Source organism: Miniopterus natalensis, chromosome 3, assembly GCF_054644295.1.
Source record: "Miniopterus natalensis isolate mMinNat1 chromosome 3, mMinNat1.hap1, whole genome shotgun sequence".
Lineage (NCBI taxonomy): Eukaryota > Metazoa > Chordata > Mammalia > Chiroptera > Miniopteridae > Miniopterus > Miniopterus natalensis.
In genome coordinates, this window is record NC_142083.1 from 101,574,582 (window position 1) to 101,599,775 (window position 25,194).

The window sequence follows — 25,194 nt, forward strand, 5'->3', positions numbered from 1 at the left end:
TGAGAAATCCCTGTGACCGGCACTGACTTCCCCCCGGCTTTTCTCTCTGCAGCCAGCTGAAGGAATCGGACAAAGACAGGAGACTGTCCGTGGAGATCTGGGATTGGGACCTGACCAGCCGGAATGACTTCATGGGATCTCTGTCGTTTGGGATTTCTGAGCTGCAGAAAGCTGGTGTCGATGGCTGGTAAGGAAGCTTTTGCTTTGGAGGCTGCGATACAGCTTGGTCCATCAAGCGTGGGGTCGAGACTGTCCTTCTTCTACAAGTGAAATACTGAAGCAGAGTCACAAAGGGATGGCTCGTAGACTGCACTGGCCTCACAGATATGCTTTATTTGGTTCTTGTGCTGAAAAGAAAAAAATTAATTGCCAATATTTTAAAAATCAAGACATTTCCCATAAAAGTCTAGACTTATGGCTTGAAAAGCCAGAAGAATCTGGGCACACTGGGCCCAATCAAATGAGACAGTTGAAAAGTTAATGCCCCCGTAGACAGGATTTTGCATTTGCCACAGTTGCCACCACTCCCTATTGTTTTACACCAGCCCTACTTTATACAATGATATGATCTGACTGGCCCCGTGGCCTCTAAAGTGGCTCTCACAATTTACCCAGAATAACATGCAATCCCCGGTCAAATTTTGACTCTCTGAGAAGATTCTCCTTCCCCGGGACTGCTGCCGAGCCTGGCCGCAGAGCGCTGGGCTTGCTGGCATGGTCAGCAGCGTCGTCTCCTTTGTTCTGGGGCTGTTGCTCTGGTCCCTTCTTAAGGCAGAAAATCCTTGCCCAGTATGCCCAGCAAAGAGGCTGGGTCAGCCGCCTCGGCAGCCCGGGAGCGAAGGAGTCAGCAGACAGCCCCGCGGCGCTGTGGTTTGGGAGAGCGGGAGCGTGGCTGCTCTGATCTCCGTAAGAGAAGCTCTTTCATTTCTGAGTGGCCTTGGGCCTTTTCAGCTATAAGTCCGTCAAACTCAAACTGATTCAGCAAGAAAGAGACCCGTCAGCGGGACCACGCGTCCTTTCCCTTGCTCACTGTGCAGATGCCTGTCTCTCCTCTGTGCTGGTCAGGGGCTTTGGTCCAGTGTGTGCTGAGTGTGTGCTGGGCACTGGAGCTGTGTCAACTGTGGGACAGGCGCGCCCCATGGAGCTGAGCTTTGGGAGGGGGAGGCAGACCTGGGAGAGGCAATCACACAGCGAGCCGAAGCTAAAGCTAACCAATGACGCGAGCAGACAGGCGAACAGGACAGAAGCCCAGCATAAAAAAGTAAAATAAAATAGTAACGTGTCTGAAAGCACAGTGCACAAATGGTTAAAAACATAATTCTCATAAAATGAGAATTTGTCAAAGTTTTCCTTAGCTCCTAAGTGAGGAAACCAGAAGAGGAGTGGCTGACCAAAGGGCTGTATGTGAGGAGATGAGGGAACGCTGGCATAACAGAGGCCAGAGGCCAGAGGTGAACAGAGCCCGAGAGCAGGCCCGGGGCCAGCCGGTGTGGCGGGTGGGGCGCAGGGGCGCCTCGGTTTCCTCATTCACATGCGTCTCCGCAGAGTTCGGAGACCACCTGGGCCCCCCTGGCTTGTGAATAAGCAGTAGTACCGTGAGAAGGGGAGAGCTAATTAGAAAACGCTCTAGCAGGATATGAAAAGGTCACACTGTCATCTTTTTGCCTTTTCTCCAAGTTTTGGGTAACTTTTCTTGACGTGTGGACGATTTAACTCTGCACGCTCCCGCATCGCCACTCTCAGATTTGAGTGCCTTCCTCGCTGAGTTGGGCACAAAGAGGTTAAGAGGAAGAGCCGCGACCCTGGGGGTGTAAGGGAGACAGGAGAGGGGTGATAATTATAGTCACGATAGCACTAGCTGCCACTGCCGGCACTGAGCTGATCGCTCTCCAGGCCTCGGGAGTCACACTGACGCGCCTCTAATCAGATGTGCGGAAAAACACAGCTTCTTCATTTCCTACAATGGCCGTTGCAGTTTTTGACCTCATGGTGGCCGAACACAAGGGGACCTCACTGCACGCGGTGTCTCTGGCTTGCATGCTGCCCAGCGGCCAGTCCTGACGGCCCAGCCAGCTTTGGGGCACCGTTCTGGCTTCACGCTGGAGTCCCAGTCCCTGGCCTGGGAGGTCCCTCCACACAGTGTCCTTTGTCCCACCTCCAGGCACAGCCAGGCGCCACCCACTCAGCACTTCTGTGCCCCTGAGTCTCCTGTGTGGGGAGCCTGGCGAGCGGTCTCAGGGCCCTCACCTTGCGCCCTCCCCGCAGCTGCTGCTCGGCTCCAGGCCTCCGTGTAGGCCTCTGCCCCGGGCCCAGCGAGGAGGGTGCACAGCCCCTCTGTTCTCACCCTGTCCTCACCCTTCTCCCTCCCGTGGTTCTCCAGGCCCCAGAGGGCAGGGCTGTGTCCACGGTGCCACCGCCCTCCTCCCGGCAGGGAGTGCAAAAGGCTCAGTGATAAGGGACAGCACGTCGGGAGCAAGTCCTGAGTCTCCCGGCACTTGTGCTTGCACCATCCGTTACTTCTCCAGCGGTTCTGGGTGGAGCGTCGTCCCTGGATCAGTGTCGTCAGGCCATGTGGAGGGGCACACAGCTCCTGAGGGACAGGCTGGGGTTCGGGTCCAGGCATCCACCCCCATTCTGCGCCTGCTGCAGGGGTGCAGACCTGGAGGTCACAGAGCCTCTCCTGCCGGCCGGACGCCTTGTGACCATCGGTGAGTCACGTCACCTCTGTGCTGCGGCCTTCTCAGCAGATGTGCTTCCATCCCCAGGATAATTACAGCACCCCCCCCCCCATCCTTTAGGATGGTTGTGAAGTTGATGAAATGATCTGATCGTTGAGAGGGAAGTTTGCAAAATAAAAGCCCTCTTCAGATTTTGCAGATAAAAGTCCTCTTCAGATTTAGGGCCAAAACATCTCTGATGCTTTCTTAACTGTAAATGTACCAAATTCTAGAAATTTGGGTTCTTGTTCCAGGAATTCTTTCAACATCATGTGGTCTAGGGTAAGCCACGCCCCTGGCTGAGACTCAGTTTCCCCTCTGGAACGGGTGCGCTCTCCCGGTTGAGACTCCGTTTCCCGTCTGGAAGGGGGTGCGCTCTCCCGGCTGAGGCTGAGACTCCGTTTCCCGTCTGGAAGGGGGTGCGCTCTCCCGGCTGAGGCTGAGACTCAGTTTCCCCTCTGGAACGGGTGCGCTCTCCCGGCTGAGACTCCGTTCCGGTCTGGAAGGGGGTGCGCTCTCCTGCTCTTCGGTGTGCTGTGCTGTGAGGCCGAGTGGACCTGAGCTCCCAGATGTGAGCGGCAGCCTCAGCCCATCCCCCCACCCCCTGCTCTGCCACCAGCTGTGCCTGCTGTCAGATTCTCCTCTGTGCTTCTAGTTTTATTTATGCCGTCTCCTTTCTGCCCCCTCGTTTTCCAGACGCTTGTCTATTTTATTGTTGTTTTGGCTCTTTTCCCCCAAAGAATCGGCTCTGGGATTTGGGCATCAATTCTGTGTTTTTTTCTCCTTCCTGTAGGCTTGTTTTGTGGTTGTGTCTGAACTTCAGTTGAATATTTTGCTAATTTATTTTCCTCTCTCAGCATCTTCTGCTCTTTACAAAGTGAACAAGCACTGGAGGGACTAAATATTCCCTCCAAGTTTTCACACACGGCGTTCCAGCCCTTGCTGCTTACTCGGGGTCTGCAGTTGCAGTTTTAATTTCCTTTCCAACGTGCTTTTATCCGTAGAGAGGCCCCCAGAGGATGCCTGAAGCCCCAATATGCTGACCCCATTTCCTCCACACGCACCTTTCACTGAAGGAAAGTGCCCCGTGGCTTCCGTGGCCCGGCCACGCTGCAGCTTCTCGCCTCTCCTGCTTTGGGGCTGTTATTAAGCAGAATAAGGGTAATTTGAACACAAGCCCTGTAATACTGGGATAGTGGATCCCATCCCCAGGGCGGGAGCGTTACAGTGTGACACGCTGGAGGAAGGGACGCCCTGCACCCGCGCTGCTGGCCGACCCCCGTTTTAACAAGGAAGGCCACCCCGCCCACTTGGACCTGGGCAACATTGCGCGGCATGTGTTTATATTTGTACAGTTACTTTCTACTTGCCACAGGTGATGTTGGCCTTCTTTATAATAGATACCAAGTGTCTTTCAAAGTGAATTTATTATAAAAAATAAAAGACAACTTAGGGAAAAGCATTAGTCGATGATATCCAAATTTAGCGAAATCCACAAAGGCGAATAAAGTTTGCCGAACACCGCTCCGTGGCCTCTCGCTATGACTTTAATTTGTGGACATTCCCAGAAGCGCCTGCTGTGTGCAGAGCACCCTGTTGCCTTCTAGAAGACACAGATGTTCTCTCCTTTTTTGTCTTTCTTTTGGCAATTCCAGTGGGACTTGGAGGAGAGAACTGAATGTTAAACGTGGAGACTCGATGGTCGTCTCCGCTCTGAACCACCCAGCCTTTATTTCTAGAAGCTGCCTAGGATGATTTGTGAATGGAGACAGAAGTTGTGATGAAAACCGTAAATTGGTTAGGAAGCCTCTTTAGGGAGCGAGGAGCTGGGGACCTGGCCCCTACTGACCTGAATGCCCACAGAGTGCCCCCGATCCTCCCTCCTCTCACCGTGACCGGTGGGGCTTCCCGGTGGCCGGGAACCGGAGCTGCCGTGTTTGTGTAACACGCCGGTGTCGGTGAGGACGGTGCGGCGCCTCTTCCTGAGCGCTCGCTAAGCGCCGGGCACCGCGCTCATGGTTTCCGTGCACCTGAAGGCGAGAAAATCCAAGACTCGGGGTCTGACCAGCTCACCGGGTGCCCGGGAGGCGAGGCAGGGCTGCGAGCCCCCCAGACGTGGCCTGCCTGCAGGACGTGTGTCCCTAACCCCTGAGGAGCCCCTTTCTCAAGAGGCCGAGCACTTTGGGGGCTTCTGCACTTTGGGGGCTGCTCCCGGGAAGGGTGGCACCGTGGAGTTCAGTCCCCAGCCCCGAGTGCAGGACGGCACGCTGGCAGCGTAGGTAGAAGGTAGTCGAAATGCTGGGAGAGCGCGACAGGAATGCGCGGGCCGAGGGGGGCTTCCCGCATCCTCGGAACGAGAGCGCGCCACGGACGGAAGCGGGAAACATGCGTGTTGGGTGATATCACCACGACGGTTGTTTGGGGGGCGAGAACAAGAGAACTTTGCATCCTGTAAGCACAGAATATACATTTTCTGATGTCCATAGAATCGTTACAAAAATAAAAATATATAGCATACCTGGCTACCCCCCCAGAACAAAAGACCCTCCGTGTGTTACCTAAAGTAGAGCTTTCCTGGGCCTCCCCTTGTTCTACCAATAAGATGCTATCGAGTAGAGTGATGGAGTTTGCCTGCCCGTGTCTCCCTTTAGGTTTAAGCTGCTGAGCCAGGAGGAGGGCGAGTACTTTAACGTGCCCGTGCCGCCAGAGGGAGGCGAGGGCAATGAGGAGCTGCGGCAGAAATTTGAGGTGAGACATCTTTCTTTCTGCATCAATGGGAACCAGTTGGGTCTGCCTCTGCGCTGTTTGTCCCATTTACGGTGTGGTTTCTACTGAGGCCTTTCGTGACTCCTTTGCAATGTTGTCTCCCAGAAAACTCCTATTTACCCTTCAAGACCTCAATTAAATGTCCCCTGCCTTGTGAAGCCATCCTGCCTCCCTGTCTTCATTCAGGAAAGTGCTCCCGGTGCCCAGGTGGTTTTGGTGGTGGCTGGGGCTGGGCTGGTGGTGATGGTGAACACATTGGACAGAGGAGTGATCTATTTTGGAGGCTGAGTCAACGAGGTTTGCTGAGAGATAGGTTTTGGGTTTGGGCGTGTTGGCAGGATGGTGCTGTACTGGTTTAAATGGAACTGACTGTGCTGGTGACTCCACGGAATACCCATGGGTGTGTCTTCCAAAGAACAGGAGCCCCGACTTTGGCTCTGACCTTTCCTCCAGTGCTGGCTCTGCTTCTGCCTGAGATAAACCCTCCCCTTCTGTGGGGCCAGTGAACCCTGTTTCCATCCATGTGAGAGTAAGCGGTATGTAGGGCACATCCCAGTTTTACAGAGAGAGGGTTTGGGGAAGATGAGTTTGAGTTCTTTTATTATTTGAGTACTGAGTGATTTTAAAGTTGTTTCATGGAGGAAAACATGATTTTGTTTTTGCAAACTCAATATGCTGAGTCTATCAGGAAAATTACCAATTTTAGATAAGCAGTGATGGCTTACTGGCTCTGAAAAAATGTATCACACAGGTAAAATGAGGTAGATTACCATCATCGTTATTCATCGAGTAATCTCACAAGCAAATAAGAAAATATGATCAGGTAAAGTTCTGTGGAAGAGAGGTCCTCAAAGTGGTACTTTGAGAACATAAGAGGGAAATGTAACCTTGTCTGAGAGCACAGGGACAGTGTCATTGAGGAAACAGGAATGGAAATTAACCAAGTAAAGGGGGAAAAGCATTCCAGTCAGAGAGGACAGCACGTGCAAAGGCCCCGTGATGGGGAGTTACCGCAGCTGCATGAGACTGACAAGGAGGGCGGTGGGGGGGGGGCAGAGAGCAAAAGCGGGTTCCAGTGAGGCTGCGAGGGAGGCGGAGGTCTGAGTGGAAGGGCTGTGCTGGCCGCAAGGATTTTGCCATATTTCAGGAGCCATGTTAGTGTCCCCCTGAAATAGATGGAAAATGCACGTGAGTGTTGAGCCTTGTCATGGGCCTGTGCCCTCCACAAACCTGGACGGTGGAGATGGCGCTGACCCAGTGGGATAGCCCTTCCTGGAAACAAGTGGAACAGCAGGCCGGCCCTGAGCTTGGACCTGAAGGTCATTCCCGTGTACCTGGGTCACGACCAGAGTAGTTGACAGGAGGACTTCCCTTCCGGCAGGGCTGAGAACTGGGCATCGTTTGATAAAAACAAGTCCTTCCAGAGAACACTTTCCATCTCTCCCTCACCTTCCTGATGACATGTCCATTTGCTGCTCTGTTAAAACGAATTACTGTGAGTGACAAAAAAAAAAAAAAGGCCAGTATTTTCTTGTATAAAATAAAGTCTCAATTTTGCCAAATGATTTCTTCTGTCCTAGGGCAGCCGGGGTGGCATTTCAGGACACAAGGAACATGTTTCCTACACGAACAGAGCATTTATTGAGGCCAGTCGCTGGCTTGAAGTAAAGGGCTGTTTTGTCTGCGTGAGACAAATTGTGTACCCCTTGCTTCCAGCAAGAGCCCCAGATGCTGTGTGCCTGGATCATAGCTGCTCCTGACAGAGCTGTTGACCAAAAACTGTTTCCAACAGACTGGAAGGTGTCCTCAGACACACAGGAGTTTCAGTAAACCTTGAGCGTGAGCAGCGAAACCCTGTGCAGTCACCAGTTAGCACCCAGAGCGACTCAGAAATTATTTTCAAGTCTCTGATCTGGAGGAATTCTGAGTGATGGTCAAGCCAGGCTGCTGGATCGGGTGATAGAATTCACTGTGGGGCGAGCAGGGGCACCTCGGGAGGTCAGAGTGGGCTCTGGGGGGGTTTCTTCAGACCCCTAGCTTGCCCATGGGCCAGGGAAGGGAAGGCACCATTTTGGATGGTTCACGATGGGTTTGGTGACATTTTCCTAAAAAATTTCTTAGAATCTTTTAACTTAATAAAATGCTGACTATGTGCCATTTATTATTGTAAATACTTTAGAAAGATTAACTCATTTAACTCATCCTCATGGCAACTCTGAGTGTTAGATGCTGTTATCACCCCTATTTTTCTTTGACCAATGAGGAAACTGAGGCCCAGAGAGGTGACACCACTTTGTCACACCCCGCGGGCAGTCACTGTCCTGCTCTGAGAGTCCCCAGCGGCAGACTCTCAGGATTCGAGTGCACGCAGCTTCTCTGGAGGAGACCCCAGGAGGCACCATAGATCGGGGGCGATGTGCGGGAAGGAGGGAGCCCGAGATGCAGGTTATCAAGCAGCTTGCCTGTTGCTGTGGGAAGCTGGGGCTTCATCCTGCCGGGAGCTGAGTGCGTGCTGCAGGGTTTCCCAGCCGAGGGGTGGGAGGCTGGCGTGTCCCCCTGCTTCCAGGGAATCGACTCGCCAGCACTTCCAACTCGCCCCGCTCGCGGGCTGCGCTTGCTCCTGCAACCAGGAGCTGAGCCCACCGGCGGGTCACCGTGTCCTGGATGAGCAGCCCGGGTGTAGAGAGGAGTGTCCCGCGGGGAGCTGGCGGGACACCTGGGGCGGCATCTGTGCGTGTAGCCTCTTCTGTACCAGTGGTTTCAGAGCCAGACTGCTGAGCTTTGAATCCCAGCTCTGCCGCCTCCTCGCTGAGTGCCGTAGACAAGTTATTTGACATCTCTGAGCTTTCAGTTCTCCATCTGTCAAATGGGGAGCTCAGCACTTCTTACCTCACAGGGTTGTGTGAGGACTGAATGAGATAATGCACTTAGAACAGCATCTGGCATCTCGTAGCATTCAAATGTCAGGTTGTCGTCATCATGATCGGCTCCCCCGTGGAATAAATAAAGCTCAGGACATGCTCCTGGGCTTGGGAAGGGCTGCTTGTGGGTCAGGAAGCATCTATGGGGACTCTCAGCCAACTGAGGCCTCTGCCACCGCAGCTGGGTCCGGGGGAAAGGGGTGTGGAAGCTTTTTGTAGGGGTGGGGCTGGCAGAAGAGCCCAGCTTAAGCCAGGACAGGCGTTAGTCACCTGAAACGAGCCCGGAGGCTGGCTGCCCGGCGCCTTCACCCTCCCCGCGCAGCCTGTGAAGAGGCAGAGCTCTGCGCTCGGAAGCTCCGTCTAGCATTTGCTTCCTCTTTGAGCACCGAGTTCATGTCTAAATCACAGACATGAAAAGGCAACTATTAGTGCGTTCCTGTTTCTGAGCCATATCCAACCCAGTAAGACTGAGGATAATTTTAATTTGGGCCTCAATTTAAAAATATTTGCTTTGATAGAGAACCTGCTAGGTATGAGGTTACTGGCATCACCCCATGGTCGTTGGCACCAATTCAGCACCAACAGGAACCCTCAATTTGGGGTGCAGTGAAGAAGGAAACTTTTTGGTGCAAACAGCTCGACAGTGGTACAGTTTGCTCTGCTCCAGCAAGACGTCTGGTGCTCCAGCGCTGGCCCCGGAATGCAGTCCCCGGTCTCTGGTGGGAAGCACCCCTCTAAGCCAGAGGCCGGCCGGCTTCTGCGGGCAGCGCCCCGCCCCGTCCCGAGCTGTCCACCCTCAGGCAGGCGAGGACTCGGAATCCTCACAGTTGGATCGGTTCAGAGGCGCCGTCCTGATGGGTGAGCGCAGAGCCTCTCCCATGGGCCGGAGCCGCGCAGCTCGCTGGCTGGCCAGGCCTCGGGCCTGCTGGGCGAAGCCGCCCCAGGAGCTCCTTTATAAGGGCTGCTGGGATGCGGGAGCACAGCGCGGGCGGCCCGCAGCGCAGCCGAGGTTCCTGTGTGAGCGTCAGCTTGCCCGGGAGGCCCCTGCACAGAGAAGGCTGCTAGGCTCTGCTGTTGTTTTGTGGGGTTTTTTTGCACCCAGTTAGCCACCCTTCTTAGGTGTCTTTTTTCTTAGGGTTCACACTGGGGATCATGGGACTTTCAGAGGGACACAGGACAGAGTTCTTGTCCTCTCAAGTTCTTGTCCTCTAAAGGGGTCACAAACCCAAGTTTTTTCAAGAGCCAGGCAGATTATAAGGAGGGGGAAAGGCGTGGTGGTGTAAGACAGCGGGGGTTGGTGGGGACTGTGGTAACGAGAGGGCATATCCCATCCAGAAGCACCATGCCTTACTGGATGGGGCTCAGTGTTGCCAGAGCTACAGTAGTGCCCCTTTATTTGTGGGGGATACATTCCAGGATCCCCAGTGGATAGTACCAAACCCTATATATACTGTGTTTTTTCCTATACATAATACACTTTATGGCTTCTCTTTGCTATATCTGAATGGCCAACATCACTACTGTTGCATTTTGGGGCCAATATTAAGTAAAATTAGGGTGACTCGAACACAAGCACTGTGATACCATGACAGTTGATCTGATGACTGAGAGAGCTACTAAGTGACTAGCTGGTTAGTAGCTTATACACATGGAGACACTGGACAAAGGATGATTCACGTCCTGGATGGGACAGAGTGGGACTGCATGCGATTTCGTCACACTACTCAGAATGGCGTGTGATTTAAAACTTATGAATTGTTTATCTGGGGAATTTTTTATTTACTATTTTCAGACCACAGTTGACCATGGGTAACTGAAACTGTGAAAAGCAAAACTGAGGATAAGGGAGACTAATGTTTTTCTTTATAAGAAGCTTGGAATCAGGTTTTTAGAGGACATCTCTTGATTTTTAAGTTGTCAACTTACTTAAATATTAAAACAACAGACCAGGCTGATAGAGCTATTAGACTTCTGATCTAGAGTCTAGAAGCTTAGATAACATTCTGATTTAGTCTGTTTAGATTGCTATAAAAAAATGCCAGAGGCTGGGTGGCTTCAACAACAAACATTTATTTCCTCACAGTTCTAGAGGCTGGGAAGTCCAAGATCAAGGTCCCTGCAGATTCCGTATCTGGTGAGGGCTTCTGGTTCACAGACAGCCACCTCTCGTTCGCACGTGGTGGACGGGACAGAGCGCTCTCTTCAGGATCTTTTAGGGCACTAATCCCATTTGCAAGGGCTCCACCCTCACGATCTACTCCCCTTGCAAAGGCCCTGCTTCCAAATACCATCGCATTGGGGGCTAAGATTTCAACATGCATAAATTCCTCACTCCTAGAAGCAAATGCAGTAATAAGGCTCTGGCAGCTGCAGGTCTCCCTGCTGGTCTCCTACCCGCTCCTTGTTTCAGAGCATTTTCTGCCATCTGAGTCGCTGTTCTGCTGCTCACAGAAGCAGGTCCCTCCCCCGTCACACGGAGGACATACATGGGCCTCACCCATTCATTTATCCATTTAGCCAGAAACTATATTAGTTGCCAGGGAAATTGTCTGTGCCCTTGCAGTTTTCAGTACCCTGGGGGAAGCAAGTGGACAGACAGTCATCACCCAATATAGACAGGAAGTGAAATGGATGAAGAGAGCAAATAGGGACACCTAGTCCAGACACAGGGAATCAAGGAGGGCTTCCCTGAGGAAGTGAAACTGGGGTAACTAAGTTGATGAAGGAAGGGGAGAGAACAGCCTTCCACACAGCAGCAAGAGCTCGTGCAAAGGCCCTGAGGTGGGAGGTGAAAGAATGAAGCTGAGTTGCAGGGAAGAAGGACCCGAGAAGTGATGAGGTTGGAGAGCAAGGTGGGGCCTGATCGTGCTGGGCCATGTTGGCCAGTAAAAGCTCCGAGGTCTTTATCCTAAAAATAATGGGTCACCGCTGCAGCATGTTAAGCACATGGTGACCAGGTAGGTGTGAGGACGTGGAAGCTCGCTCTGCTGCATGGGAAGCCCAGTGTGGAGGGAACCAAGGTGACTGTCCAGGTGGGAGGTGAGGGCAGGCGATGTTGATGGAGATGGAAAGAAGATGAATTCTAGAGGCAGCAAGGAGGAAAAAGTGACTGTTCCTGGTGAGACCCGAGTGAGGGCGACAAGAGAATGGAGATGCCAACGATGGTCTCCAGGCTCCAGCCTTGCAGAATGGATGTTGGCCATGCTTTTCATGGGGCGGGGGTGGGGGTGGGGCAGGGCGGCATGAGTGGCAGGGACCACAGCACGCACGGTCCACGTGTGTCTTCCCACAGAGGCATCGTCAAACCCTAATGATGTGTCTGTGTGTTTCCCCCTCCAGAGGGCCAAGATCGGCCAGGCACCCAAGACTCCGGAAGAAAAGACGACCAACACCATAGCCAAATTTGACAACAATGGGAACAGGGACCGCATGAAGCTGAGTGATTTTAACTTCCTGATGGTGCTTGGGAAAGGCAGCTTTGGCAAGGTACAGTGGGGTTTGGTGGCCGTACTGCTCCAGAAGAAATGACCAGCAGGCAGACACATTTGCTGTTCACATGGGGTTTATATTCTGGTGAGGGAGAGAGTAAAAGTAGATAGGTCTGGACTATAGTTTGTAGTAGACGCTGTGGAGGCAATGAAGAGAGTGCTGTGCCACAGACAAATCAGGAGGGGACCCACTCAGACTGTCTGAGGAGGTGACATACAAACTGAGGCCTGGGGGTGAGAATGAACCTGCTGTGCGTTCAAAGAGCTAGGCGAGAACAGCATGGGCAAAGGTCCTGGGGTGGGGAGGGCTTGGTACATTTTAGGTACCGTCGGAAGGTGTTGGGGCCGAACTGTCATGAGCAAAGGAGGTAGTGGGATGTGAGTTTGCAGAGATGGGCAGGGCCTTGTGAGCTGTGATGGGGAGTTTGGGTTTTATTCACAGTGCAGTAGGGAGCTACTGAAAGATTTTAAGCAGAGAATTGACATGATCAGGTTTGCCTTTTGGAAAAAGGCAAACTCTTGCAGCCAAGAACGAAGACAGTTCCTTTCACATAGCAGCACAGTTGAAGGACGACCCTGGGACTCGTAGAGTGGTTCTGGATGCTTTTATAGATACCGGGAGGTGCTGTTTTACTGACATCGAGATGGTGTAATAAGTATTCCTGACTTGTTTAGTGTTGTTTTGAGTCTTTTAAGCCCTTTGTGTTCTACAAATCTGTCTGGTATAAATCTCATGCCACGAACTCAGATGTGCAAAAATTATAAATTCCTTCCCCATCTCTGTAGCCTAAGTAAAAACATGAGTGTTATCGTTGAGTTCCTCTCACACCGCCCGCATCCCAGCGCGTGCAGTCACGGTGAGTCCTGACACCTGCTTCTCCAAAGCCCGTCATGAACTGCCTGGCTGCTGTCCGTCTTCACCACCGCGAGCCTGACCTACGCCAGGCTACCCCTGGCTACTGCGGAAGCTCCCGGCTGGCTCCCCTGCTTCCACACTGCGGCCCGTAGTTAATACCTTTTCATTTAGCAGCCATGCCATTCATTAAAGCCCTGCATTGGGCCAAGGCACTCCCTGCTCATAGCACCCCAGTGACGTCTTCACAGCTAGAGTAAACTCGGTGCATTGTCCTTGGCTTACATCCTTCATCATGACCCTTGGTATGATCTCTGCTCGACGACGTTTTCTCCCTCCTGTCACCCACTGTGCTTGGGCCACAGGGTGGTTCTTGGGATTCTGAAGCATACAAAGCTGCCTCCTCCCTCAGAGCGTCTGTGATGCGTGACTGGCTCCTTCTTGTAATTCCCATCTCAGTTTATCTGCCACCTCTTTCGAGAAGCCTTCCCAGACCACCTCCTCAAAGAGCTCTCATTCATTCTCCGTTATATGTAACCGTCGTAGCCCCCGCCACCAGGTGATATTTTCTTGTTTATTGGTTGGTCTTCTCCTTCTAAGATCTGACCTCCACAAGAGCGGGGACCCTCTCTGCCATGCCCACTGCTGTACCCCATTGCCTGTGGCTTGAGTTCGTTCAGGGCCTGGACTGAATGCGTAAGTTTTTCTCGGTGGGTCACAGGCCGTCTGCTGAGGTGGGGTCAGGGCTGGCCCACGTTGGAAGAGCCTCTCATGGACAGGGCGTTGAGAGCAGGAGCACGCAGTGAGTTTGATGAGCAGTCCCAAGGACCAAACGAGAAGCTGGTAATGGCAGTGCCCGCCCCACTGCGCGCTCTGCCAGCAGCTGGGGGCAGCCTGGATGTGCACGTGGAGACGTGGGGGGCGGGGGGAGTTGAGCTAAGCATGGGGACTAGAGCATCAGCGAGCAAGGAGACCACAGCAGCAGGGGAGGTAAGGGTTCTGGGGTGAGAGACGCCCAGTGCGCACCCGAGGGAGCCTGCTCCTAGCCGGTGCTCAGTGAAAGCAGACGGCGTCTAGGCTGGGATGGAAGGAAGTCAGAGCTGGAAGAGGTGGTAGCCGGGTGGGAAAGGAGGAGTCTGGAGGCCTGGGGGTGGAAAACAGATGGATGAGGTCAAGGGATTTAAAATGCTAAGAACAGAGCCATTTAGATCCCAAAGATGGGCGGTTTCCACTACGGCAGGGAGGGGCGTGGCCTACTGAAGGGGCTCGAATAAGCTGAGGCTGTCCGAGAGTTTTTTAAAATTATATTTTTAGTAAGCAATATATTCATGGCTCGTAATTAAAATTATACTTAAAGGGTAAATATTGAGAAATCTTGCTCCCACCCAAGTTCGCGTCTTTTCGTGCCCCTCTCTGCTACTGCCTTCCATAGGCCAACACTTGTTCTTTTAATTTGCATCTTTCCAGTGTCTCTATGCTGATTTAACTAGTGTAAATGTGCATTTTTATTCTTGGCCTTGTTGCCTCAGAAGTTAACAAGATAGATTGGGGAGGTTTTGATTGAGGGATGGGAGCTCCGGAGGGCCTCGTGGAAAGGGGGTGGGGGAGGGTCATTGGGGAGCAGTGTGGGAACGAGAGAGAATAGATGATATGTTTCCATGGAAACTGTTATAATAATTGAGAGTTCTGTTTCAGACTGGGGAGGTGGCATCAAATAAGTCACAGATGACAACAACAGTGTGTCATGAAAGCAACTGGGATAACAAAACCTCCGAGATCCTTCGAAGCACGTCGTGACCCTTTGTCGCTCTGGCTTTGCCAGTTGTGGTTTGACGTCCACGTGGTTTTATATTTAAATGCCCACTTTTAACATTTTGCTGTCTTGCTCCTTAAAGGAATAACGCAGCAGGGCAGCGGCTCTTCCCTTCCAAAGGTGAGGCGGACGACCTTTGGGGTAATCTGTTCACACCTCCTGCCCCCATGTCCACCGAATCAGATCGGGCCCAGGAACCCATGCCCTGAGCCCCATAATAATTGGTGAACTGACTAGGGAGTGACAGAGTGTTTTTCTAAGATCTATGGAAAAAACTGAGAAAGCAGGAGTGAAAGCTATTGAGAGCCAAATGACTAAGCCCTGTTTCAACAACTTTTGTAAAAGAACTATCTGGAGAGTTTGCCCTGAGCAGGTAAGGGTTTCCCTGAGGTGTCACCTGACTAGAGCGGGGCCCCTGGCCTGTCGGGCTGTGTGGAGACTCGTGCCTTCCGGAATGTTCACTCGCTAATTATTTAACGGCTCTAAAATAGTTTTACCCTTCGGTCTCTGTTTTCTGTGGTTCCTTGAACCTTTAACTCCAGCTTTGCCAACCACGACACTTTTCAGGAATTTAGCCTCTGGCTGTCGAGTGGCTCCTGGACTTGAGTTGTGCTCCAAGTCTGTGATGGGCAGATACGTACGGTCCAGGCTGACGATGTAGTGTGCTCACGGTTCCTACTCTCACTGAACTTTCTCCCCAACATTTTATTATGAAAATGTTTTTTAATTCAGAAAAGTTGAAAGAACTATACAGTGAGCATCCATAATACCCGTCACCTAGATTCTACGATTCGCATGGGCCTGTGTGCACTTTCCCACATACCTTTCCACCTGTGTGTCCCTAGGTTCACCCACTTTTCAGTGCATTTCAAAGCGAGTTGCAGGCATTGGTACACTGCACCCTTAAACTCTTCAGCATACGTATCATTGAACCAGAATTCAGTATTGTTTATGACTATTTTAAGGTAAAATTTACAGACAGTGAAGGCACAGAGAAGTATGCCAGCCTATGAATTTTGAAAACTACGTACTTTGAAACCCCGCGGGGGGTGCACATCAATCTAAAAAGCCACACAGACCTAAGGTGCTGCTGAGCGTGGTGTGTGCTCTGCGAGCCTTGGGAGTTGGGGGGCCCTTGTGAAGGCCGCAAAGGCTTCGTAACGAAGTGACCGAGCTGTGTCTGGAGGACCTGTTGAGGACACGAAGAGGGGAGGGGTAAGTGAAGCTCTCCGAGTGTCTCCTCTTTCTGACCCGGCTGGGGCGACCTGGGCGGTGGCCAGGGCACCTAAGCTCCTTTGCTAGCGAGGGTGGATTCAACTGCTGTACCCCCCCCCCCCCCGCAATGTATACTGGGTCAGGCGCCAGAGAAGCTTCATTTCACTCATCTGACAGTATGAGGTGGGTGTTCCTGGGCGCCCCCACACCCTCCGTGTGGTGGGTAAGGGGCCCAGGCGTCTTCATCTCGCGTGGCCCCTCGGATCCCCATGGCCTTGGTCTTGTCTGCATCCAGAGGCGGAGGGGAACGAGGGGAGGGAGAGGCACACGTTGCTTCTGAAAAGTCTTAGTTTGGACGTGGCACCCAGTGCTTCTGCCTCCCCACTATTAGGGAGACCTTAGCCGCATGGCCACACCTCAGTGCAAGGGAGGCTGAGAGAACAAGCCCGTGGTCAGCCACACGCTCTAATGTTCAGCTGCTGTTGGAATTTTCCTTGGGGACACAAAGGACCTTCTGACTTGGCCCTTGAAAACTCCCAGTTTATCACACCCCCCAAGCAGAAGGCTTCATGTCCTCCCCCCGGTGATATTTCCTTGTGTTCAAGTCATGGGCAGTCCAGGGGCTGGGGCTGCTTTTCCTGAAGCATAGCACAGCCAGGAATTAACCAAGTAGGAAGAGGTCAGTTTACAAAATTAAAAGAAAAGAGTAGGAAGTCTTTAGAAGCCGGGGGCCCAGGTGTTAGATTTGTCGCTTCAAAGATACTTTCAACAATAACGATAAATTAAAAAAAAAAAAAGGTCCCATCCAGGGTGTTGCTTTATATGCTTTTAAGATTAGCACTAAAAGCAGAAGCCAAGTGGTGGAAACCAAACCTGAGCCTTCTAGTGCCTGAGGGCGGGAGTGTCACTAAGGAGGCCACTGGGGGCTAGGCTGGGCCCCATGAGGCACCAGACCCGGCCCCTGGTGCTGCTCTCCTGGGTGCTGACGCCAGCTTCTCCAGCTCAAAACCCGCTGTGCAGCGGGGCTGATGGGGCGCAGCCTTGGCCAAGCGTCCGAAATACTAGTTATTCAAGCACCTGCTTGTTTTTTTACCATGCACATCCCTCCTTTACACTACCTTAAATAGTTTCCTTTAAGTTGATTTAGTTGACTTTCCTTCTTTCTTTTTTTTTTAACCCTCACCTGAGGATATGCTTTTGTTAATTTTTAGAGAGAGAGGAAGAGAGAAAGCGAGAGAGGGACATCGATGTGAGGGAGAAGCACTGATTGGTGGCCTCTCCTCTGTGCCCTGACCAGGGGCCAAACCCACAACCGAGGCATGAGCCCTGGCTGGGAGTCGAACCCACAACCGAGGCATGAGCCCTGACTGGGAGTCGAACCCTCGGCCCTCTTGGTGCGCGGGCCCAGCCAGCTGAGCCACCGTCCAGGGCTGGCTGACTTCTCTTTCTCTTCCCATTGCCTGAAGCAGTAATACACGGGAAGCCACAGGCTCCATCTGCCTGTCATATATTTATTTCAATGTGCTTAGGAGAATTTGTTAAAAGAAGTAATTTTGTTTGTTTACTGCTGGTGGTACAGTTAACACGTTTTGTGGAAAACCGTCCTAAGGTCTTACACTCACAATGACAGTTTGGCACTTCAGTTCTATTCTATTTCTAAGAACACGAAGTGGTTTTGCTACGTTTTTTGTTCATATTGGGAAAGTGCAGAAAGTCTCTGATCTTCCCTGTCCCCATGTCCTTTCCTTTCTATGAGGAGCACTCCCAACATGTCCTGTGCCCTTAAACACCTTTCCGGTGATCTTGGCCGTCCCTTCTGTCACTTATGGATTAACGTGCCCATAGACTCAGACCACCCTGGGATTTGCCGCCTCCGCCTCCCCCCTCGCCCCGTGACTCCCGCCCCAGCAGCTTCTGAAGCTCCCATGTCCGGGGTGACCAGCGATCAGCTCCTCACTCCCCAGGCCTGAGACACGGTGCGCTGGCTCCGGTGACAGCAGGGGGCAGCTGTGAGTGGAAGGAACTGGGACTAAGATTGGGCCCACACCCCATTCCAGGGAGAAGCTATCACTTTTATAATAACTGCCTCTGACAGGCATAATTAAGCATTTGTTCATTTAAGAAGTGTTTACCGCCCGCCCGGTGTGGCTCAGCGGTTGAGCGTCGACCTGGGATCCAGGTGATTGCATTTCGATTCCTGATCAGGGCACATGCCCGGGTTTTGGGCTCGATCCCCAGTCGGGGGCGTGCAGGAGGCAGCCGATCAGTGACTCTCTCATCATTGATGTTTCTCTCTCTCTCTCCCCCTCCCTTTCTTTCTCTGAAATCGATAAAGATATATATATATTTAAAGTATTTACTAAGCATCTACTATGTGCCAGGCACTCTTCTAGTGCAGAGGACATGGCTGTGAGCAAATGTCTGTCCCTGTGGAACGCATGTTCAGTGGTGGCGATGGCGCTGATGTGCTGGTGACACCGCCGGTGCGCCAGGCTCTGCTGGAAGTGCTTCACACGTGCTGACTCACGCTTACGCTGTCCCGCGGCTACTGTTATCCCATTTTACGGGTGAGGACATGAGATGCAGAAAGTGGAGATAACCTGCTAAAACCACACAGCTAGTTAGCGGCATTTAATGGACCAGGTTTGATTTAAATATGTGTGATCCTGGGTTCTTCATTGCAGATGCTTCACACTTGCATTTCTAGTCTACACAGTGGTCACCTCTCCCTGCCGCAAACGTGTCTGGGGAGGTTGACCATTTTCCCATTACCCCCTCTCTGCTTTCGCGCTACATGCTAAGCAAGGTTTGCATGCCCGGTGTTTCTCTGAGCTCTGCCACCAGACAGGCTGCTCGCCCGTAGTGCCCACAGCGATGACGGATGCTCCAGGTTTTCTGCTCTTCCTGCACCACTGTCTGCCTGTCCACCACCCACCTATGTGCGATCGCTCATTGGAACTGAGCCATGGGTAGGGACTCCCGAGAGGGCCCCAGGAATGGACTTCACCCCTCTGGCCTCTGCCCTTCTCGCCGCCTCTGAGGCTTCAGCTCGTGGGATCCTCCCAGTCTTTTCTCCCCAGCCCTCAACCTGCATTTCTCCTAACCTTCACGACGCTGACTCCCATTCCACTCTCCACCCCCACTGCCTCCAACTTTTATTGAGCTCATCCTGATTGCCAGGGACTGTGCTATGGATTCACATGCATTATATCAGATTGATTCTCACCACAGCCCTGCACGGCAGTTACCAGCATTAACCCTCTTATACTTCCATGGAAATTGTGAGTCAGAGAGGTTGAGTGGTGTCCCCAAGGGCACACAGCTGGGAAGAGGCAGGACCAGCACTTGAAACTAAGTTTCGTGATTCCAGTTGCCTCTTTCCGTCACTAACAGCACTTGTCTCTACTTTGCAGTTTCAAAATTGCCTCAGAGCTGCATAAAGACACCTGGGGGCACCTCTTCCACTCTGGGAAAAAAGAAGTTGTGTCTTGTGATTGCATTGTTATAAGGATGAATATTTTAATGTTACATGTCAAAGCATTTTCCTCAACCTAAAAATCTATTCATTTCTTGTGATTTAAAAGACATTAAAACACTCTCATGAGCCCCTAAAAAGACTGTGTCTGCCCCCTCGCACTGTGCTGCATGGGCTTGGTGAAGTTGGCGCCGGCTGCTGGCACCAGCTCCCCAACAGAGCGTCCCTCAGCAGCCTCCCAGCTGGCCTCCCCGAAAACCACCCGGTTAGTAGTGCGCACTCCAGGTTTGGGCACAGAGAGCAGCCCAGGCTCCGAGCCCCAGATACAGGGCTTCTGCTGGACCCGGCGCAGCACTGAATGGACAGGAAGGCATTGCCCGAGGAGATGAAAGTCAGTTTGGTTCAAACCGGTTCACAAAGGCCTTTTCTGAAGTGTTGGCGCTCCTGTGGTGGAGTCCGTCCTAATTTTAGTCTCATCAGTGGCGTGGACTCTCACGCACACACTAGATGTGGTTACATAACCCTGAGGACAAAGCACTTCCCTTCACTCAACCTGCTGTGCGTCTTCCTGCAGCACAGGGCGAGTTCCTCGGTCACACTGCGCGCCCGCAGCTCAGAGCCTCTGCCGCCGGCTCCCTCCATTCTCTTCCAGCGCCTTGGACATCTGCTGCCCGAGCCTGTTCCTGCCTTCTCTTTGGTTCCATCCCAGTTGCCACCCCTCCCTCCGAGCCCCGGTCTTTCATGTGCAATTCTGACTGCGGGTATTTTTGCCAACTCATCTGCCAAGTCCTGTGAGGCCAGCTCACTCTCTGATTCTTCCAAGTCTCTGCTCAGTGCGGTGCTGAATTCACTCCTCGGTAGACAGTAAATGACAGACAAGAAAGTATAAGGGTCCATCCCCACCCCCCAAATGACCATATTAAGGAAAGTGAGCTGCCTGGAGCTGCAGGTTTGCAGCCCCTGCGACGCAGGAAGTAAGACTGTGGAGTCGGGGTGCGTAGGGGGCATTCGTTGGCAAGACAGGGCACGGTTCTGTGTCTCCCCCCGCCCAGAGGCAGGAGGTGCAGCTGGAATGCGGAAGCTTCCAGGAGCCCGACCGCCATGGTCTGCGTCCTGGGCCCCACCCAGCCCGTCACCCTGCTGCTTGGGTGCGCATCACACCACCTCCCTCGGCCGCCTGTCACTTCTCAGTTCTCAATGTCTTGTCCCCAGGTCGAGAATCCCCAAGAATTTTTAAGTCCCGGGAAAGAGAAGCTGGCGGGTCAGTGCGGCTCAGGGACCCACTCGGTTCTGTTGGCCAAGGGCTGGGCACTTTTCCGCCAGCTGGGGGTGGCTGGCAGGACAGGTGCCCCAGAGGCCTGTGGGAATGCGCAGCCTCCCTGAGAGGAGGGCGGTGCCGGCCTGTCTGGCGCGCAGGCCAGAGCGGGAGTTGAGGTCTGTATACTCTAGAAAATGTTGCCTGACTCTGGGGAAAATAATCCGAAGTTAAATCTGGCCGTATAACTGCAGGGCCAGCCAGCGCCTGTTAACGTGGAAACTGCCTCCGGTGATAACTCACGGCCTCTGGTCCCATTACCGTGTGTCAGCGCCCGCTGCCCGGTACGTCCCTCTCGGCTGCATCCCTGCGCTGGTTCCGAAAGCCACCGCTCGGCCCAGACGGAGTCCTGGTTCCCGACAGCGGAACCCGTCGTCTAGAATAGACCTAATAGCAGAAACCTGTCGGTTGTAATCGTCCAACACCCATGGCAAGTGTTTCGGATGTACAAATACAGGCGGTTAATGTGATTAAACGTGCCCTGGTTTTAGTTCCCTCTCACCCCACCGGGTTTCCCATCATGAACTGACTTCGTTGGAAACCACTGCAGGGGCGGGTAAATGTTTTGAGCGTTGAGGACTTGCCTTAAGTGTTTTCTGTGCTTTGTTCACCTTCATAATGATCTTACGAGGTGGGTGCTGTTACTGTCTGCAGTTTACAGGCGAGGAGATGGAGATCAGAGGGGTGAGAATAGGAGCCATGCAGCACTGGGTGCAGGGTCAAACCCGGGCGGTGTGGCCTCTGAGCGCATAACCCCGGGCCGCACAGCTCCACCACGCAGGGTCCGCGATGGCTCCCGGCAAGGAGGCTGGTGCGCCCGGGGCAGGCAGGCCGCGGAGAAGCAGGCCTCCTGTGAGCAACCTGGTTGTTGAGATGAGTGACGGATCCCAAGTACTTCGTTGAATTTTCTTTTGGTGAAAGGCATCAATTACTGGTCTGTTTTCTGGGCAACCGCCTTAAAAACAGTCAAATAAATCTGCTTGTATTGTAACCGTCTAGTTTTGCGTAATAGAACATGTGATTCGAAGAAAATTGACTAAGGACGTATGTCAGCAACATTGATTTGAGCACAAAAGAGCACTTCAATAGCTGGAACTGACACCTTTCAATTCTATCGTATCAATTCCATTACATCAATAATAGAAGTGATACAGCCCAGAGTTTTGAACTAGGAGTCCTTTTGCGTTTCCCAATCAAACAAGGAAACATTTCTTTTTAAATCCAACTGAATGTCTTCATTTACAGCACAGAGGCTGGGCATCTTCCCAATGAAGGTGGACCTCTTCCCCCTCTCCTCCCCTTCCCACCGTGAGTCACTCCTCCCAGGGTGTAGTGACATTTGCTTAACAACATCAAGCCCCGGACAGCCGGGATGACTAGGCCTAGAGCACCTTCTCTCTGACTTTGTTTCTCACTTCCGTGGGCTTCCTCTGCTAGTGGGCAAAAATCCAGCGTGATTAAATCTAAGGTGTGATGTGGCATCACTTTAAAAGATTTAAATTCGAATAACGCCTCCCAACCTGACTTCTGGCCTGAGAAGCCCATTACACAATCCTTGCTTCCCCGGCCATCAGCATCGCCCCCAGAGCGGCACGTTCATTACCCTCCGTTGACGTCATTTTCACTCAAAGGCCACAGTTTACCTTCGGATTTGCTGCCGCTGATGCACATCCTACGGGTTTGGACAGATATGTAATGACATGTACCCGCCACTGTGGTGTCATGCAGAGTATTTTCACTGCCCAGAAAATCCTCTGTGCTCTGCCTGTTCATTCCTCCGCCCCCTTACCCCCTGGCAACCACTGATCTTTTTACTGTCTCCATGGTTTTGCCTTTTCCAGAATGTCAGATAGTTAGAATCATACAGTATGAAGCCGCGTAAAGAGTCTTTATTTTAAGTATGGAAAGCCTTACGTAATGAATCTGAGATGACCAAGCTGGGTCCTCCGAGCGTCGCTGGTGCTGCTCTTAGCTCGTCTCACTCCCTGTGACGGCATCAACGCCGCGGTGCCGTCCCGCCCAGATCCGCACTATTAACTCCCAATTAGCATCTGTCCCCGTTCTACCGCTTTCCGTTTTTCCTGAAGTGCTTCTTCAATTAGCCAGTCTACCCAGTTCCTGCTCCAGAGCGAGCTGTGGAAGCCAGGAATCATGTCTAGGCTGCTAATTAGTTTGCTCCTCGAGGCAGGTGCATTCGGTTCCCCAAACCACATGACTTCATGTTCCATTAGTGTGACTGAGCCATGTGATTCGATTCAGAGTTGAACGGTTACACTTTGGAGAATTAAAATTGGGGTCTTCAAGGTAACCTAGATAAAAATTACTTCACGGAGTTGGGGGGGGAAAGATGACCCAGAACATGTTAGGACGTCTTCATGACGGGAGAAAATTAAACGTTGGGAGAACCTCCAAAGGCGATGAACTCACCAACCATGGTGAGCTCAGTGCATCGAGTTCTTTCTGTACGTTGGGCTCTTACTGTGCCGTCTGGGCTAATGGGCCCTTGTCCACATCTCACGCCCCGTCCAGCGGCTGCAGCTCTCCCGCCCCTCCTTCAGGCCTCTGCTTCTCAGGGGTTGGGGGGCGTAAACCAGCTCTCCACCCCTGCGGGGCTGAAGGCTTTCGCAAGCCTCCATGCCAGAAAAGCCGAGTCTGTGAGGGCCTGGGGACCATACAGTCCCTTCCCAATTCGGAATTTGGAAGCTGACAGATGGCTTGCTGACTCCACAGGGAAGTCCTGTCTGTCCCGAGCCTGCGTCTCCCGCAGGCGTCCTCCTAGCCTCTCTGGGAGGGCTCCCGCCCAGCCCCGCCTCTGGGCACAGACAGGGTGACCTTGCCTCTTACTCTGGGCTCTGCCCAACGACCTCCTAAGACGGATTCCCCAGAAATGCTGGTCTGTGCTCCGGCTCTTTCTGTCATCTGGGACTGTGGGAGAGGAGCTGGGACATCCCTCTTAGTCGCCATGATCATGCTCCCGCTTTAACGGCAGGGCTTGCTGTGTGCCCGGTGCTGAGCCGTGCCTGCATTATGTCACTTGCTGTCGCACGAGTGAGGGACTGTTGTTACGCCCCTTGTAAGGATGAGGGAACTGGGACTCAGGTTGAGTAACTTGCCCAAGATCACACAACAAGCACGTGATAGAGTTAGGATCGAACTCGTGATTCCAGAGCGGAACTTGTACCCACTATAAGTTTATGATTCTAGTTATATATAAACTCCCAGCTCATCAGACTCGGTCGATGTCATAACCTCGTTCTTACATCGAAGAGCTTGTCAGGATTCCCGCTAAGCGGAGGGTGCTGAGGCTGACCTTTTGTAGTGCACTGCACCCAGTTCTCTCCAAATCCCACTCCTGGGGGTGAGCGCCCTCGGAAGAGCCGGCGGACGGTGCTCCCCCAGTGCTCTCTCCCTGGCTACGACGCCGTTCTGACGGCCTCTTGCCCACGCTCTGCTGGCCTCCCGGGCAGCCGGGCTGGCGTGGGCAGGCCCATGTGTTTAGGAGATGGTGGTTCCCTTGTCTGTGTGGGCCGGGCGCCCGCTCCTCAGCCTCCTGGGGGTCCGCTGTGAGCCTGGGAACAGGCGCTCGGTGATCAGGGACGGAGCCCGGAGAGGAGGGGTGGCCGCCGCGTCTGCCCAAGTGCGGGGCTGAGCTGCTCTAAGTGCCTGCGCAGGTCTTCCCACGACTGCGTGGAACCCAAGCAGGAGACAGCCCCAGAGAGCAGGGTCCCTCCGAGAGATGGAACCCCAGAATTGAGGGGGCACACGTCTGGCAGCGAGTCGGCTCCCAGCCCTGCACCCGGCCTTGCCCACGTGCCGCACCCTCGTGTGGTGGGCGTGGGAGAGGAGAGGGGACCCGAGGGCCCGTGGTGGACGCACCTGGCTGGAGCTTGCTCCTCGCTCTCCCGTGCTGACCTCAGCTCATGGCCGCTCACTGGCCCTCTTCCCCCAAGCTAGTGTTCGGGCCCTGCTGCCCCCACATGTCTGCCTGTCTCCCTCAGATGCACCATCGGAGTTGCGGCTAGGGTCCTTTGCCAGGCCCTGCGCTGGCCGAGTTCGCAGCCCTGCGGGGCCAGCCAACTTGCCGTCGCCTCTGCTCCTTTCCGGACCCTGACGTCGGCGACGGGTGGAGAGCAGCCGCCACTGTGGCGCCGCAGGTTCAAACCGTGCAGGTGCTTCACGCGGACCTGCGTCCCGGGGAAGGCTTGCTTTTCTCCTCAAAAAACGGTGTCCTTATAGAAAATAGGAACTTTTGTAATGTTTCCTGTAGCTCTGGTTGCTTCCACTTCTGGAAAGCTGAGAGTGCGCACACACACACACGGAGCGACAAAGGCACTGCATCCTAGGGAAGGTGGTCAGGGAGGCCCTGCAAGGGCGCGAGGGAGAGCTGCGGAGCGTATCCGGGGGAGAGCCCTGCAGGCGGGAGAGCGGAGCGTGTGTGGAGGTTGGGGCCAGCAGAGTGGAAGCGGAGAACAAGTGGGGGGGCTGCCAGAGAGCAGGCTGGAGGTCCTGGCGGCTTAGGCCAGGAACGAGGCTGGACATGGCATGATTCGAATGTAGAGCTGACAAGCTTGCTGGTGTAAGAACTGAGGAGGCTGAACTGGGTTTGGACTTTGGGCAGTTGTCCGTTGACT

General features: G+C 53.2%; 1 protein-coding gene across 2 annotated transcripts in view; it reads left to right on the plus strand.

The window, feature by feature from the left end:
* PRKCB (protein kinase C beta) overlaps positions 1-25,194 on the plus strand; it is a 273,228-nt gene that overhangs the window by 190,128 nt on the left and 57,906 nt on the right. For both annotated transcript variants that reach the window (XM_087815849.1, XM_087815848.1), the window contains exons 7-9: positions 53-187; positions 5,369-5,465; positions 11,744-11,890. In XM_087815849.1, coding sequence (XP_087671975.1) covers positions 53-187; positions 5,369-5,465; positions 11,744-11,890 — 379 coding nt within the window. The remainder of the gene's footprint in view (positions 1-52; positions 188-5,368; positions 5,466-11,743; positions 11,891-25,194) is intronic.